Source organism: Psammomys obesus, unplaced genomic scaffold (genome assembly GCF_907164565.1).
Source record: "Psammomys obesus unplaced genomic scaffold, mPsaObe1.curated_primary_1811, whole genome shotgun sequence".
Taxonomy (NCBI): Eukaryota; Metazoa; Chordata; class Mammalia; order Rodentia; family Muridae; genus Psammomys; species Psammomys obesus.
This window is the reverse complement of record NW_026586383.1, coordinates 7,910,688-7,928,355: the sequence shown is the minus strand read 5'-3', so window position 1 is coordinate 7,928,355 and position 17,668 is coordinate 7,910,688. Positions and strand designations below refer to the sequence as shown.

Below are 17,668 nucleotides of genomic sequence, written 5' to 3'. Positions count from 1 at the left end.
AGGCAGGGACAGAGTCTGGAAAGGATGGTGGCCCAGGGTCAGCGACCTGATACACTGTCCTTGCTGAAGGTAACTGGAAAGAAAGGGGCAGGGGCGGCAGCCCCTAGTGCTTCCTGGATCAAGTCCCTGGCAAGGAGAACAAAGTGCCAAAAATGTGACCCGAGGGCAGCCCTGCCATTGCACACTCTTTGGGACTCAGATTCAAATCCAAGCCGAGAGGAACTGTCTGGGGCTGAGCAGGAGGCAAGTACTGCCAGTTCACCCCCCAGCTGTTCAGTGTTTTACCATTTACTCTTTTGCACAGGGAGGGCTGCAGGACAGACCCTCAGCCTTGCACACATGTGGGATGAGGAAGAAGATCTCAACGCGCTTCAATTAAAAATTTAAAGATGAATGGCGATACACTCAATGAACTCAGCCAAAATACAGACCGCCTCTAAACCAGACAAACAAACATGGCTGTGGTCTGGCAGTCACACAAGCCCCACAAATTCATATTCCTATCAATTTTCAAAGCCGGATGAAACAAGGATGCATGACTGTGACAGAGAGCTGTGTGTGAAGCATGGCTCGGATGACAGTCCATTTACTAACAAACACAGGGTCAGAGGTGTGAGCTCACAGCAGCCATTTGCAGGAGCCCACTGTTACGTTTCCAAGAACTCTGCAGGTGAGGGCTCAACATATCCGTTAGTAAAAATTAAATCGGATAAACTCATGAGTGAAATACTGTATTATGTCACTGAGTCTCAAAAGTCACGGTGGTTCGTTTGCTGTGTTTTATTATGGTTAATGCTTCTGAAGGTGCTTAGAAGTCCTGGATATGCTACATGAGGATGGGCCATTACACATTTCTTCCAAGCCAGCCTCAGTGATGTCATAGGGCTGCTTGAAATCAGCCATGGTGAAGATATTACATCAGGAAACCAAGCAGAGGATTCAAGTTAGCTCCCTGCATCAAAAAGCTGCTAAACTTCAGGACCACACCAGTGTTCTAGAAGGCGGAGCTCCCAGAGCACCTGCCTCTGACATCACAACTCAGACAGACACTCCTGGAACTCTCTGCAGAAGCCTCTTTCTAGTTTTACAACTATGGGCAACTTTGTCTAACTTTTCCCCACATGAGAAGAGCCAAGAGCACTTGAGTTCAGATCGGTCATCTGTATGAGCAGTGTTACCATCCAATGGCTGTGAAGTCAGACTTCCTGAGTCCGGTCCTGTTCTGGGCAATTCCTTACCTCCCCTATGCCTTATTTCCTAAGCACTGTAGTCAGGATAATGGCCGTGACCACTTTACAAGCAGGACTAGACAGTGACCATCACATCCCAGATACCTACTTTGTGCTGGCTGCTCCTGTGACTGTCACCCAGAATACTGTAGAAATTTATTTTCTAGGAATCATTTCCAGAGAGAGGTTAGTTACTAAAGGCTTGATACTAGTTTCTGTATTCTCAGAGCTCATGTTCTCCCAAACACAGTGCTACATTCTAAAGAGCCTCACAGGGGAACCTGGCTGCCAAATTCCTGTTTCTTCCAAAATAAAAGGAAGATGCCAAAATGAAAGGAACCATGTAGGCATTGTGATACGTGGGCCAGTAATCTCAGTGCTTGAGGGGTGAAGGTGGGAATATCAGGAGTTCAAGATCATCCTCAGCTATATAATGGTCCAGAACGCATCCTGGCCTACACAAGACCTCTCTCCAAAAAACCCAAAACAAAACAAAACAAAGAAAGAAAAACAACTGACAATCAACTTTTAGAAATAAATAAACAGGGATGAGAGAGGTTGTCAGCACTTGCGAGCTTGAGATCAGGTTGAATGAAATAAAAGTTCAGATAGCACGGTTTTGTCACAGTTCTGCCGGTAGACACAAACATACTCGGGCAGGGGGCTCTCTAAGGATTTTCCTCACAAGACTGGCCTGTAGGCAGGTCTGGGGGGCATCTTCTTGATTAACAACTGATGGGGGAGGGGCAGCCTAATGTGGGTGGTGCCAGCCCTGGGCAGGTGGGCCTGGGCTGTGCAAGAAAGGCGATTGAGCAAGCCTCAGGGAGCAAGTCAGCAGGCAGCATTCCCCAATGGCCTCTGCTTCAGTTCCTGCCTCCAGTTCCTGCCCTGACTTCCCTCAGTGATGCACTGAACCCTGCAAGCCAAATAAACCCTTCCCTTCCCAAGCTGCTTTTAGTCAGTGTTTCGTTACAACCACAGACAGCAGCTAGAACACCGGAAAGTGGGCAGAACTGGAGCTCAGTCACTGAGCTAAGTGAAATAAGCCAATGACACAAAGACAGGCTCTGTGTTCCCTCTCTATGTGGATTCCTGGGGACTTAAACAAGACATGTTTAATAGAAGGGACATACTACGGCCATGGAGGCAGAAGAGGAGATAAAAGGGGACAAAACAGAATGACAGTGGAGCAAATTTCAGAGCACCTCATGAATGCAAATGGCATCATGACACCTCCATGCCGTTGCTTTATTTTAATTGTCACATACTGAAGTTTGGTTGAAATCTAATTTACATAACAGTGAGTTTCAGTCACCATGCCAGTGAACTTTAGTAACTGGATCTACTCACACAGAGTCACGACCTAAGACACGCCTCTCTCTCCAGAAGGTCTCATTTGTCTTTTGTGCTAGCAGCTGCCACCTCTCCCCAAACCCTCAGCCTCCAGAAACGCCTGGTCCACCTTCTGGCTCACTGAGTGTCCTTTTCTAGAATGTCACACAAATGGGAGCAGACAGTGGGTAGCCCTCCTGCATCTCTCCTCTTCACCCTGGAAGTCACCCGTGCCACCGCACCACCAGCAGTCCGTTCTCTGTCTCTGCTGGGTCGCACTCCATCCTACAGCAGATGTACCAAAGGGCATGTAGCAGGTGGGCAGCTTAAAGGAGCAAGCAAGCTTTCCCACAGCACGCGTGTGGCATGTACCTTCCAGGAGGCACTGCAGCTTTACAGACTGACCAGCAGGCATTTGCAAGACAGGCTGGGAAACTGACAACTTTGGGGAAGGAAGGGAAAAAGAGACGCCCTTTCCCTGTATATTTTTCAGAACTGTTTTCAAAACCTCAGCTATGTTTCCCTAATACCCCCATACCTCAGGTCTGCCAGCCCCTACAGCTTTAAATATTTTTAGCTATCTCTCTGCATTATCAAGATGGCAGGATTTAAGCTACTGTTTCTCCAGATGAGGAAGGAACCTTTGCTGTTTTCTTTTCTCTTATTTCTTACATAAGAGTACTTTACTACAACTTAATCTCCTTTTCTGCTTCTTAAACAAGTATGAGTGTATGTGCGCATGTGTGAGTGTGTATGTGTGTGAGTGTGCGTGTGTAAGTGTGTGAGTGTGTGTTTGCATCTGTGTTATGTGAGTGAGAGGATGTGTGTATGTGAATGTCTGTGAGCGGGTATGCGTGCAGGTGAGTGAGTGAGTGTGTGTGTGTGTACGTGAGGGTCGGGGTCACCCCATGGCTCTGCAGACTCACAGCACGTGACTGAGATGGGAGCTCACAGGAGCTTTGTGGGATATGAAAATGGAAGCAGACACCTGCTCAGAGCCCAAGGCATGATCTCAGCCCAGGATGGCACTGCCTGGTGCAAGGTCCTGCCAGGCCAGAGGGGCACCTGTTCCTACAAAGAGGAGCCACAGAAACTTAGGTCAAGACCCCTTTCGAGCCCCTTCATGAAATGTCTTAGAGCCATCTCAAGGAGATCTGTGCCGTCACCGAATGGCCAAAGAGCCTAGAGTACCGTTCTTGTGCGGTTTGCTGTGTTTGTTATTATCACTACGATAGTCACTTGGACAGATCAGTGGTTCAGTTAGGCTGAACAAAAGCTTTTTTAGTTTTATGTTAACATGGGGCAGGGAGAGAGATGACACACATGAACTCAGCATGTGCACTCCAAGGCTGAGTATGGAGGTCGGAAGACAAATTTCAGAAGTCAGGGATTTTCACCACACAGGTCCCAGGGATCAAACTCCGATTGTTGGGCTCTGTAGCAAGCGCCTTCACCTGCTCAGCCCGATGCTCACCAGCCCTCAAGGCTTCCAGAGGGCACTCCTGACCCCCCTAGGAGGGAAGGAGGAGCTGGCCTCGAGTGCAGGATTCCTCCCACACCTGTGTTGGACTCTGCACACTGCTGTGGTTTCCTGGTTCCTGGAGGCTGCTCACTGGCCTGCCCCACACTTCATCCAGTGTAAAGTTGAGACATGCTTCCCTGGCACTGAGAGTGAGCGGTCAGCGGTGGTCTGGGTACACACAACCTGTCAGAGAAGGAGTGCTCACGGAGGTCTGTTCCTGTCCCAGGCTCTCCTGCTTCTCCTAACACGACTTACCATTTCCTCAGAGATGTGAGCTCCATTCTGTATCAGAAATTCCCTATGACCCCAAGTTCCAGCTAGCCCGATTGGTCATTCCAACATGGTTCCACGTGCTAGGTGTTTGTTTCTGACCTACTATCCCAGAGCAGAAGTTGGTCAAGGAACCATCTCCAGAAGTGGGAACATGAGGGAGGTTCCTTAGGGAGTAGGACTGTGACTAGGTCTAGCCTGTGGAGAGGCTGTGCCCTCAGGAACAGTCAAACCTTCGGCAGATGAGGTGGGAAAAGACATGTTAGTCAGAGTATGACCACGGCTGCCAAGTGGGCTAATGCATGTGCTGTCAGTGGTACTTAGGCGTGGCTCTAAGAAGGACCATCCTACGTAAAATGCTACCCCTGATAAACTCCTAGCTCATCCTTCTGTTGGCATCAGGGCAAGAATACCACTGTGTACCATAATGCTTTCAATTCTCTCAGGGTCTAGTAATTTCCCCTTTTAACACACAGAATGGGTAGGCGCCTCTACAGAGACTGGGAAACAATGAAAATGGCCAGCATTCAACGACACTGTTTTGACTGCAGTGGGTTTTGTTTTCACAGTTGCTTTCTGCGCTGGGCATACAATAATTGCTTTTGGTTTATAGAAGGGTCCAACCCTCTTATTGTACAAAAGAGCTAAAAGTCATCTGGCTTAAAGAGAAATTACAAAACCAAACATTTAGGGTGTACAACCTTAACACAGAAAGGATGCCAAAGGCAAGCAGGAGGTACATGGCTCCCTAAAGACACACGAACTGAATCTAAAATAATTGAAGAGTTAGAGACACCACCATGAACCCAGGGACCAAGGTAGAAAAGCATAGGTGACAAGTTCTGCAGAGAAAGGGAACACAACAGCACATTTGTGGTGTACAAGGAGAAGATGAAACTAAAAAGGTAAACTGAGGCTGGGTGGTTGAGAACCATGAAGCCAAGAGAAGGTGCTTTGGATTTTACCTGTGGCTATGGGGTCTAATGATCTCCAGAGCACTTAGACAGGAGCTAGGATGGTTTGGGGAACAGGGAAAGACATGTGGGGAGCATGACCTCTAGGGAACAGTCAAGAAAGCAACTGGAACAGCCTCAGCACTGCTCCAAGAGGAAGATGAAGCTTGCCACACAAGTGGAACCTCCCTAGGGGTCCTCAAGAGCAGAGTAGAGTACCGCAAAGCTGGTTCAGGTATTGCCGGCCTCCACTGTGGAGACCATCACCATATATGGAGCGAAAACTTAGAGGAGAAAGAGGAAAAGAAAACAAGAGTAAAGAACAAGCTTAAAGACAGAAAGAAAAATGCCTAAAGATAGCCTAAACAAAAACACACGTGGTCCCAGTGCCGGCCTGTCTGCCGGCCATATGGTGTGTGATAAGACTGGATGTTTGCATTTATCTTCCATGACTGGTCTGCGGAGCTGACGGGAGGGACCACGTCATGGTCCTTTAGCCCTGGCTCACGTGTGATCCCAGTCCATGGTCCCAGGCTGGGAAGCAATCTCTGTCACATACTCCTCCCCGATGCTTGCTGCCTGCCTCGTGCCCCCCCCTCCCGCCTGACCCACAGCCTCCACAGCTGTTTTCCCACAACCCCCTAAACTACGGGCTGTGTCTGTGAGCTCCTAGGCCAGCTGTACCACAGCTCATTTTAACAGTTCCTCTCGCTTCTGTGTTTCACCACCATCCAGGTCCTCTGTTAGGGTCCGGTCGGTAACTGCACAGTAAAGCTTAAATGTGTCTTTCTCTGCTATATGCCGCCTCATCTGGCCTAATGGAAACAGCCAAGCACTAACTACAAGGTACGTATCTGCTATCGAAGGCCTTTTCTCTCCCCGAAATGGCCCAAATAAACACCCTCAGCCCCATCCTCCGACTGCAAACTAGTCTAACCCCCATCTCAGTTTCTGCTCTGATCCGCTAGGTTTTGATTGAGAAGCTGGGTTGTGGCAGTCACTGCAAGTCCCATTTGGGCCTCACTAGACATGCCAGTGGGATGCCACGCTAAAAGCGAGCTTTCAGGTAAGTGTGGTGGTGTTTCGTGCCCGCAGTCCTGGCTCTTGGGAGGCTGAACCAGGGGGCCTGAGCTTGAGGCAAGCCTGGGAGACGTATGAGTTTCAACCCAGCACGGGCCATGGAGGAAAATTGTCTCAAAAACAAACTAATATTTTTTGTAGGTATCTAGTATCTATTTATCTAGTATCTATTATCAACTACACTGCGTCTTGCTATGACGAAATACCTGGCAAGCAATCTTAAAGGAAGCTATTTGGCTCACAATTTAAGGGTGCCGTCCACCATGGTGGGGCAAAGTCCTGCTGGCAGGAGCTTGAGGCAGGGGTCACAGGGCATTTTCATTGAGGAAGCAGAGATGGACTCTGGTGCTCAGCTCACTTTCTCCTTTTTATGGAGTGCGGGGCCTTAGACTGGAGAATGGCGCTGCCCGACCTTAGGGTGGGTCTTCCCACTTCAGGTTGCCTAACCCAGGCTAGCCCTCTCACATGTGTGCTGGAGGCTTGCCCTAGGTGACTCTAGAGCCCACCAAGTGTCACTCTAGTGTAACCACATGGCATGCCATGCAATATTCTGGTGATTCCATGTCCTCTTGTGCACGGGGATGTGTCCCAAGACATTCTGCGGCTGCATGAAACTGCAAATCATACCAAACATCACACATTTCTCCTCAATATACCCATGATAAAGTCCATAAATGAGGCAAAGAAGTAGCCAAAGAAAATAAAACCACAATATCCTGTGGTAAAAGTTATTTAACATTTATTATTTTTAGGTTTTTTTCCATATAATACCATTGGACTTCAGTGACCTATAGTGACTGATACCCCAGAAAGAGAAGCCACTAAGAAAGGGGACATTGTACACATACAAAACAAAAAGAAGTTTATCTAAAATCCAAATTTAAGGAGAAATTTTGTTTCTCTTTGTTATATCTGGTAGGTATTTATCCCAGAAGAGGCCAAACCAACCTCTGGGCAGCCTTCCTCAGAGACCACTGTAGGTACAGCTCTACCCCAGCCTGCACCTCACCATCGCTGTTCCCCAAACACACCAGCCAAGGCCTGCAGCAGGTTCTCTGTGGCTCTGTCTGAAGCGACGGCTTCTAGCTGTTACAAACCATTTGCTGTGAAATTTTCAGCCAAAACAAGAAGTTGCAAAAAGCCTCAAAGGAAAGGATTTGTGGAACAGACTTAGCACAGGGAAGGCCAGAGGCCCCACGCCCTAGCAAGTGTCAAACATGGACATTTGATACATCTTGAGGTTTGCACACGCACCCCTCCTGAGCAGCCCACACCCTCATGGACACGCACAAAGCCGAGGAATCTAAGATCAAGAAGGGCCGGTAGGCTTAGCAAGAGCATGGGTGGCTTTCTAAGTGGCCAGCAGCCCAGTCAAGGGCAGCTGGCCTGGGCAGGCCCTGACATGAGTCTGGCAGGAGGCAGGGCCCAGCCCCATTGCAGAGCATCTCAGGGAATGAACTCATGGGCTCCAGGCCAGACCACGTGCCGCAGACATGGAGGCAATTCTCCACACACAGCCTAGACCCAGCTGTTACTATCTGACGCTGACCCCAAACAAGGCAATAGTGGGAAGACACTTTAATCCATCTGCTAGAAGTCCATGGCTAATTATATTACATTAAACTAAACAAAATTGGTGTTTATGTAAGTCAAAAATGTTAAAATGTTGGAAATTACATATGGCCCGACCAAACAATAATAACCCTGAGAGCCTTTATCAGACTTCATGCAAAGTTTTAATATTTACTGTACAATATTTATCCTTTTTTTTTTGTTTTGCTTTGAGACAGGGTCTGACCATATAAGCCCAGAAAAGGCTGCAACTCTTTAGGCAGCCCGGGCAGAATTTGAACTCATGATCCTCTCTCTCTCTCTCTCTCTCTCTCTCTCTCTCTCTCTCTCTCTTTGCAGCTTCCTCCCAAATGCTGGGATTGCCAGCATGTGTCACCCCACTCTGGGCGACGTTGACGCTAAGGACTACTTTCAAGGTGAGTATTCCATGTGCAGTTTAGAGAGGTGGACCCTCACACTCAGGGTCTGTGTGACTCAACCCCACAGGCATTGCACCAGCTGCCCAGGCCGGATCACGGGCCTGTCCACCTGGCTCTGCCTGTGGCTCAGTGGCTGGCCATTTCTACAGCAGTGAGCACGGCCAGGGCTCCCACTTTGCACAATGTTCACTCTAACACCATTCAAACCTGGCTCCCTGAATTACAGCAAAATAGACTTAGCGAATAATTTCAAGAGGAAAAAATAATCTGAAGTTTACTTGGAGGAAAGAGACCCATCCCCCAAATTCACTCCTAGAGTCAATAGAAGGTAATCAACAAGATAAATGTGACCCAGCGAAGATGCATTAGCTCCGACCGCGGGTTCGTATGTCATACGGACCACTAGAAAGGCATCAGCAAAGGTGCCATCTGAGACCCAGAGCACGGCGACTGCAGCTCTTCTCTCCACAAGTGCCAAGCCTCGGAGAGGAGATGAACCTCTCCCCACCCCAAGAGAATAAGGTGCAGCTAGAGACTGTCACCGGTCTCCCGCCATGCTCTACCCATTTCTCGGAGGCTGAGACCTGCACAACCAGTAACAGGGAACCGGGGTGGGCGGCACTTCCCTCACTCCCCATGACCTGAGTCCAGTCCTCGGAACACGGGCGCCGAATAGAACGGCTGCCACAGACCTGTTCTTTGGCCTGCACACACGCGCCAGGGCAGGTGTGCTCCCTTCCACAACACAACAGCGTTTGTTTTTAAATAAATGCTAAAGAGGATGTCTGACAGCTTTTGACTTTAAAAGAAGAAATACATGTTGTGAACCCGAACTGTGAAAGTCAGAGCCTACATAATGAGACAAAGCTAGCTCATGCTCGTCCCAAATGACCAACTGTGGAGATGGGAATGTGAGGGTTAAAAAGAAGAGGGGACTGACCTTGACATGGGCCATGTAGGGATGGCACATCTCCTCCATGTGGGTCAACTGCACCTTCTCCGAGACCTGGCCAGCGGTCTCTCCCAGCAACACAAGGTAGACTCTGGGAAGCTGGCCCTTCTCCTTTTGGGCCACATCAGCGGTCAGATTGTAGTTCAAACCTGACAGTAAATAAGGACCAAAGATGTCAACAAAGACGGACACACCGTGGTGAGAGCACTGAGCCCCCCAGTTCTGTGGAGACCCCACTCACAGTTCACATGATACAGGAAAACGCCCTGCAGCCCACACTAAGACCTTCTCAGAAGCCCATAGCCAGGCTATGGAAGAACCAGGATGGCCTCTGTCTTCCCGGGGAGGCCATGCATGTCAGACCTCGGGCTCTTCCTTGTTTAAACCTTGTGCTTCTGTGAGGTGCCAATAGAACCACCAATGCACATGTATGTCAGGGCTTGCTTTTACCATGTATAGGGTGGTGGTCTGATAGGCAGGCACTGCAGCAAACCTTCAACTAGGAGCTGCTGACGACATGAAAGCGACTTTTAGTCAGCCAAGTGATGTGAAATTGGGAACAATTGCTTACAATGATTCAGTGTCTCTCGTAAATGCTGAGACTTCTCCAACTGTGTCACCCAGGGTGGCCTGAGAGGACTGCACACCACTGTAGATATAATGAAGTGTCAGTCAACGCCACTGACAAAAATAAAAATAAAAAGGGTTCGCTTTCATGGAGCCCCATACTCAGAAACTAGGTGCAGGCTGGGGATGGCTCCACTCTCAAAGCGCGAGTCCTTCCGTCAAGGCCTTGGCCAGAGCGGCTCCTACATGGAGCTTTTCTCCTGAAAACTCAGCCTTCTTCACATAGTGTAGGATGTGAAAAGGGAAGAAGGCTGCTCCAATGCAAATGCATGCTGGGTAAACCCAATAGACCTCCATTACTCTGGAGTCTGTAATTAGACAGCCGTGTGTTTTATCAGGTAAACTGACCTTTCCCATCAGCAGATATACTGAGCTGCACTCTATGCAGGGGCCAGGCTCTCTGTAAGCCGTTTTATGTCTTAACTCTTTTGTGGGTTCTGAAGTTATTGTATTTTTTTTATTTAAAAAACTTTATTATTTATGTGTATATGATTACATGCTATATGAGAGCAAGTGCTCAAGGAGGCTGGAAAGGGCATCGGATCCCCTGAAACTGGAGGTCCAGGCACCTGCGAGCTGCCCAACTTGGGTATTGGAAACCAACTTGGGTCCTCTAGAGTTCGACCCTTGAGACACTTGTCTTGCTCCAGGGAATGTAGTGTTCGTGGTGGAGAAACAAGAACCTCTGCTCCTAGAATGACCAGATGAAATAGCTGGCCCATGGGAGGGCAGAGCCAGCCAGGCCATCTCCACACACCGATGTCAGCTCAGCCATGGAAGCCAGTGCCTTCCAGTGGCTAAGTGTGGTGAGGTCAACTCACAGGGACAGTTGTGTCAGACAGCATCAAAGGGGCCCTCGACCAAGGAGGTCTACGGGGACCTGACAGCTGTCTGTGGTTGCCTTGTGGCATATTTTTTGCTGCATCTAATGGCTTCCTTGGGCCCCTGCCATATCTCTGTCCCCATTATGCCCAGATGGCAGATTCCTAGTCCAGGAAGGCTGTGCATGAGGCCCTAACTTGTATATTCCAGTAAGCAGCTGATTTCCAAGGCAAAGCTTGGTTACCAGGTGTGACCCAAAACATGGATCATCCCAGGAGATAGCTCTACTATTAAGGAAAAAATCCCAGGAAAGTGCTTTAGTAGAGAAAGCACGGGGTAAAAGCGAGTGTGACAGAAGGGTGTGCACAGACTGCCAAGGCCTGGAAGAAATCCTATAGATCAGCTCATGAAAAACCTTCATTCTGGGGACAAAGGCACCTGCGGCTTCAAAAGGGAAAATGCTTGCTTCAGTCCAAGAGCTGTCTACCATTCGACAGAATCCAGACTTCTCCACATCTGATCTGGGCTGTTCCTATCACACTGACCTGTGGCAGACATTTTTCAGCCTCATGTGGCCTGAAAGCGCTTTCTCTTTGACTGCAGAAATGGCAGAACCAAGCACACAGAGGTCCAGAGACAAACTCTAAGCCAATCTGCTTTGACTCCAGACAATAACAACCCAACAGTATGGGTGGTTATGTTTAAATGAAGTGAGTTTCAAAATCCTATTTTGCAAGATTCTGTCTGACGATGCCCACTGCTGGAGAACAGGCGAGGAGCCGTGGCTAGAGAGGCATAGTCTTAGCAGCCCCTATCCAGCCATCCTCCTGGCTGACAAATGAGGCCTGTCCATGTCCCTCAGGAAAAGCAAAATGGAGGGAAGAGAGACCTCAGTGATCCAGCCAGGAGAGTGTGGGGAGAATGGGAGTGGGTGCAGAGTGAAAGGTGGGGACTCCAACGTGCATCCGTGTGGCCTTTCCCACCTCTCTGCCTCCCTAGGGGCCTTCTCTAGTTTATGGCAGAAGTCGGCTCTCCAAGCAGCACCCGGCAGGCGGGACACTGGGTTCCTTGCACCCACCTCTCACTGAGGCACGTCCTACCCCAGCTTCTGCAGCAGGACCGAGTTTGATGGACCATGTGGTAATATGTTCAGTCACACATCCCCTACCTGGTCTGCTAGAATGACTAATCCGTGGGCCACCTTGATTGGACCACAGTGTTCAGTCAAGCACTAAATGGCACATCTCTGGAAGGGTCTTTTAAAATGAGACTAACAGTTAAATTGTTAGACTTCGGATGAAGGAAATCAAACTCCATTGTGTGGGTGGGCTGCAGGAGATGAAGGCCTTGAAAGAAAAACACTAAGCTCTGTCTGTCTCCCAGTAGGAAGGGGCTCTGCACCTAGCCTACTTGCAGACCTAATCTGCAGCTTCAGCTCAGAATTCAGTCCCATGAACCCTTGAGAGCTAAACCCTCCCCCATTCCTGCATCACCTCTATCCTCCTGTTTCTAGTAGCATCCTTATTTCTTTGGAGAATCCTGCTTGTGTTAGTATTCTGCCCCATGTACAGGCTGGTACTGCCAGGCTCATCCCTACGCCAAGGTGTGCCCTGAGATCATCGTCTTGGGGATCTGACATACTAAATTAACACAGGGCAAGTTAGGAAAGGGGGATAGTTTCCTCCTATGTATGTCCAGAGCTGGGCTGGTACTTTGCAAGCACCCACTTTCTGCTCAAAGTGCCAATGCAGTCACCAGTGAAGATCCTGGAGACTCACGAGAGGGGGAGGGGCCATAGTTAAAATAACAGAGACAACTGCTCTGTCCCAGTGGGCCATATGGATGCCGACCCATTAACCTAGAAGATTGTTCTCAAATGCTCCAGTGCCCGATCCCAGAAAGATCTAGTTATCCAGTCACCACACAAAATCACTTAGCAAGCAGTTCCCCTCTAGAGCTGCCTCCTTCAGGCTTGATATTAAATTTATGTTGACATTATAAATACAGAGGAGTTCGTTCTATATCAGACTCTCACTTCCGGAAGCAAGCAAGATTCACCGTGAAGAAACTCCGCCTGTGCAAGGAGCCTGTGAGCTGCCTGAGGTAAGAAGAAATAGTCCAGTCTGAAGCCCTGAGCTCCAGCGGTAGCTTTAAATAGCTCAGGCTCAAGTGCCCTAAGCATGCTGGGATGTAGCCAATCAGCTTGTTTGGGGAGGGGGGAGCTTGCCTCAGCAGCAACCCCCTAATGCAAGCCAGCTTTCAGAGCGCCTGCCCAGGAGGATGCTGGTTCGGATTAGCGCTGGGTCCCACAGCACATGACACATCAAGCTCTTCCTTCTGGCAGTTTGTGTCTATGCCATGCGGAATGATGTCATGTGGCTGGAAAGGCTGAGCGTCTCCAGTCATGCTTCAGCCTGCCACCCCTCCCTGGCCCCCAAGCTGGTTCCCAAGGGCCCCCCACATGGGCTGGGGCCGGGGCGAGCGCCAGCTGTCTCACATCAACTGGGGCTCTGGTTTGTCGCAGCCAACACTAAATCGTTCCCAAGTCTCCATCAGAACAAGCTTTCTGCTGTGAAAGTCTACTTAAGTCTTCTTCCAGCGTTACTCAGCTTCCCTTAGCCCAACCCAGGAGACCAGGAAAGGGGCATTACCACTTTACTGGCTTTTCTTAATTCTCTCCCTTTCATTCCAAGGAATCTGATATTTACTTGGCAGTAATTACTTTCTTAGGTAACCCCATTCCTTCCATGACATCCCATCCCTACACTTCTGAGGACCAGAAGCTTTGAGAATGTTCTCTTTGCCCAAAAGCTGTTCTGAGTGGATGTACCACCTCTAGCTTCAGAAGAAAAAGTTTACAGGCAGAAGGTATCTGCTTCCAGCTGGATTCCTGTGGATGACCTGGGCCTACTCCTAAGGGCCTGGGATGTACGGCAGAGATTCAGAGTGAAACACAGGTTGGAGTTTTCATAGCATGCCTGAGACCCTGGGTTCAATTCCTGAATGAACAAGCACGGTAGGAGCGGCTTCTCCTTGGGGCTCAGCCCTTCCTGGTTTTCATCTGACACTATGGCAAAAGCCCCAAACTGCAATTCTATAGACAGGCAAGCCTAGGGCCACCAAGACAAGCCTCTGGTCTCCCTAGAGACGCAGCCCATGGGTAAAGGGCACAGTGCTCTTGGCTATAGCCCTCCGTCCTCCTTTGTGGCTGTTAGAAGGCTCAGAGAAGCCACAGGCAGCCCCCAAGCCAAGAATGAAGTCTCTGAGAACACTGTTTGGAATGAGCTGAACTCTTGTTTGAAATCGCTTAGTAAAACATGTGATAAACCTGTTGGTGGGGCTGCCCGCTGCCAGAGTGGGACGCCAGCCTGCATGCCCCAGGCACGTGTCTAGAAGTGAGGAGACCCCCTCCCGCTAGAATGTGGGTCTGTGCTTTGTGCCCAGGGCTGAGCACAGAGTCTGGCAGACCTTCAACCCCCTCTGCTGATCGAAGAGCCCAAAATAACACAGATGAGGCTCATTTCCCCACCTCCGTGCTTCCAAAGTCCAGAGTGAGCACGGAGAAGGCCCTCTGAGAGCCAGCGCTCTCTGGAGTAGGAACGTGGCCTTAATAGTTCAGATCCCCTAGGAACCCGCACGCTTCTCTGCTGGTTATGAAGCCCTTGGTTCTCAGTTCCAAGCACACCCTTCTCCACTCTGCCATAGCACTGGGCTGGGATCCCACAAACTTGCTTTACCAGCAGCCCCCTGTGAGGTTCTGCCAATAGGGAGAGGCGAGAGAGAGGGAGCCTGCAAGGCCAGGAGGAAAAGAAGGCCTTGTTCCTCCCTGCTTATTTTATCTGCTTAACCAGCACTGGGTTTTCATGGCAGCTGGCCCCAACAACCATAACTCTACTCCACAGCTCCTCCTCTGTGACCCAACACCCTCACTGTACTACCTCAGAGGGGCGGGTAGCAACACCAGGTGCTCTCTGTTGAAAGACTCGGGTCCCGGCTGCATAAGCTCCCTTCTTCACACTCGCAGGTTCTGGTCACCCCCAGGAAGGAGTTAATGGAGTGTAACCGTGACTGGCCACCTGCAAGCTTGGTAAAACACAGGTTGCTGAGTTCCACCTTCAGAGTTCTCATTCCGTTGTGTGTGGCTGACAAGATGCCAGGTGATGCCAATGTAGCTGATCTGAGGGGTCGGCCAGCTACTGGCACAATCCCAGCCATGGCAGCTGTCTTCTGCAAATACTACTACATGCTCCCGTGCCTGCTCGGTCACATCCAAGAGGCAAGTCCTGCTAAAATACAGTGTGGTAACCTGTCTCCTCACTGGGTCCTGTCTACGGAAGGGGCTGAGGCAGGTTCACCCCTTACGGAAAACCCATTTCCCACAGTATCCCCAGAAGTCACAGCTGCCCCTCTCCTGGCTGACCGTCATGCCCCTGTGTCCACATGAGAGCCAAGACTTCCCACTGGTGAAGCAGGACTGAAGAGATGGCTGGTGTTCATGCCCAGGGCTTCGAGGTTCCAAGGGCAAGAAGCAGCAACCCGAGGGACAAGACTGCCATAGCTGCTCTGGCTGCCAAAGCCATCCTCCAAACAGGTCAAGTGATTGAAGACCCATGTCTTGTAACCAGACTGAGGCCACAGAAAATACCACCCCTGGTTGTAATTCAGGTGCCCAGGTGGGGCTGCCCAGATGCGGCACTCTGAATGCAGAGACCCAGGTGATTACCCTGGGTAGAGGATCCTGTGCCCTTAAGATACCTCCCCCTTCCTCCACCTGAAGCCTGGAGAGCTGCTCTTCCTATCCCTGTGGAACCAAGAGTTTCCTTCCTGATGACCTGGAGGGCTACCCACCACTGGCCTAGGCCTACACAGCTCCAGGAGGCTACCTTTCCCTCTCCCTCACTGATGACTCACATTTCCAGAGCAGTCATCCATTTTTCTCTCCCAAACTCCCCACTCCAAAGCCACCTTGTTCTCTGGCAGGTGGCTGTATTTCTGATTGAAATGTGCTTTATTTTTATGAAAATGACAGGGAAAAAACCAGAATGATAGTTCAGGAACCCTTTCCCTAAAGAATCGTAAACAAATGCTTATCCCCTCCAAAGACCAAGCAAAGTCCAAAAGAAACTGTGATCCCCTAACTAACATCCAACTTGGGGAAGCAATGGTTCCACTGGGCTAATGTACAGAGCATGGATGAAGGGTTCTGGCAGGAGTACGGATGGTCCCAGAGCAGCCAAACCAAAGTCCCACCCCAGCATAGAACACAACTTCCCTCACTTCCCCAGGAACCTGCTGCAAGCTGAGTGTTGTGTGGATTATCGGTGCGCCAGGCTGGGGGAGGAGGGCTCTAGATTCTCATTGTTTATGTTAACTGCACAGAGTGTTCCTCATGGGCAAGGCTCAGGCACTCCATCTCACCAGCCCACACTCTGCCCCACCCAGTAAGTTCCAGACTGGTCCTCGTGCATTTGGGGGAAAGGATGTCCTAGAGCTGGAGGGTATGTGAAATTTGAAATATGTAAATGAGCAGGAAAGCGAAAAGAGGAGCCTCAGAGAAGAAGACTGTCCGGCCCACTGGCAGCCTGCCTGCAAAGCCCCCTGGGACATAAAGTGAGAAGGAGCTTGGAGCATCCAGCGTATTGTAACTTGGCACCAACTAAGACAGGGACCCCGAGCCCTGGCTCTGTGAGTTCTTACCAATTTCTTTCGGCACATGCTTGCCGTGGAACCGGAAGCACACAGTGACATTCAGGCAGTTGACAGGCTGCTGTCCGTCATGACACTGAGGCGCTGTGATATTGATGGAGCCTGGGAGGAAGATGGAGACATCCACCGTGATGACCGGTCTGGCCCTGCAGGACGAGGAGGGGGAGGGGAACCCATGTTAAGTAGCAGCTCACAGAACCAAACATGAAGTCCACAGGCAGGATAGAGCCTGGGCCTTCAGCCAGTGTTTAATTAAAGCATGAAATGCCCCAAGAGAGAAAGGCCAATGTGCTCTGTAAGTGCTTTTTTTTCTGGTTTTAAAAGTAGCGCATTCCCTAAAATACTAATGGTTTGCTTCCCGGTAACAAAGGCAAGTTAGTTGTTAACGAGACACAGCTGGCTGAAGCCATAAATCAAGCACCAGATGCTGGGTGATTATTTAAAATTTCACCCAAGAAGTTCCGCTTTTTGTCTCATTGGGGAGGCAGTGGTGCTCTGACAAGACGTTGCTACAAAGTCAGTCAGGGCCTGGGAGCTAGACACAAGGCCGGCGTGACAGCTCACTCCTGGAATCCGAGGCCCAGGACCTGGAGTCAAAGGGTTTCCCAGAGTTCTAGGCCAGCCTGGGTCACAGAGCGAGCACTCGCATTAAAGAAATGAAAAGGAGGGGAGAGAGGGACAGTGAGACTGGGAACACCAGATACACACTGAGCGGGTCCTCTCCATGTCAGTGTGAGTTAGAACTTGGCAAAGCTCTATCTCATCCAGCTGGTCAAATATCCTCTTTCATTTATGTCTATCAATCCATTGAGTATGTTCTAAAAAGAGCTGATTAATGAAGTCCCAGCTGGTATCAGCAAAACACTTTAAGGAATCAACCTGTCTGGCCTTAGGACAAAATGAAATCCAATAAACACAGCCCTCCCCCTGACATGAGCACCCGCCCCGGCGCCTGCTGGGTGGACGGCATCCCTGGACTCCCCTGGGGCACCAAGACAAAAGCAGAGGCAGAAGCTAGCATCTCTTTCCCGCAGTAAATGTCTGCTCAGGAGGGTGTCACCGAAGCTGTGGCTTGACCCTCTCCCCTCTAGGCCCCACAAAGAGAACCTCTTCCCTCCCGGAGCCCTGACCTTCCGGGGTGACATGAGATTAAAGGGCATAAGCCTCTTCTCTCTCTCTCTCTC

General features: G+C 50.0%; 1 protein-coding gene across 1 annotated transcript in view; it reads right to left on the bottom strand.

Moving 5' to 3' along the window:
• Positions 1–17,668, bottom strand: part of Itga9 (integrin subunit alpha 9) — a 268,798-nt gene that overhangs the window by 176,594 nt on the left and 74,536 nt on the right. The window contains exons 16-17 of the mRNA XM_055601549.1: positions 16,476–16,630; positions 9,318–9,478 (exon numbers count right to left, since the gene is read on the bottom strand). Coding sequence (XP_055457524.1) covers positions 9,318–9,478; positions 16,476–16,630 — 316 coding nt within the window. The remainder of the gene's footprint in view (positions 1–9,317; positions 9,479–16,475; positions 16,631–17,668) is intronic.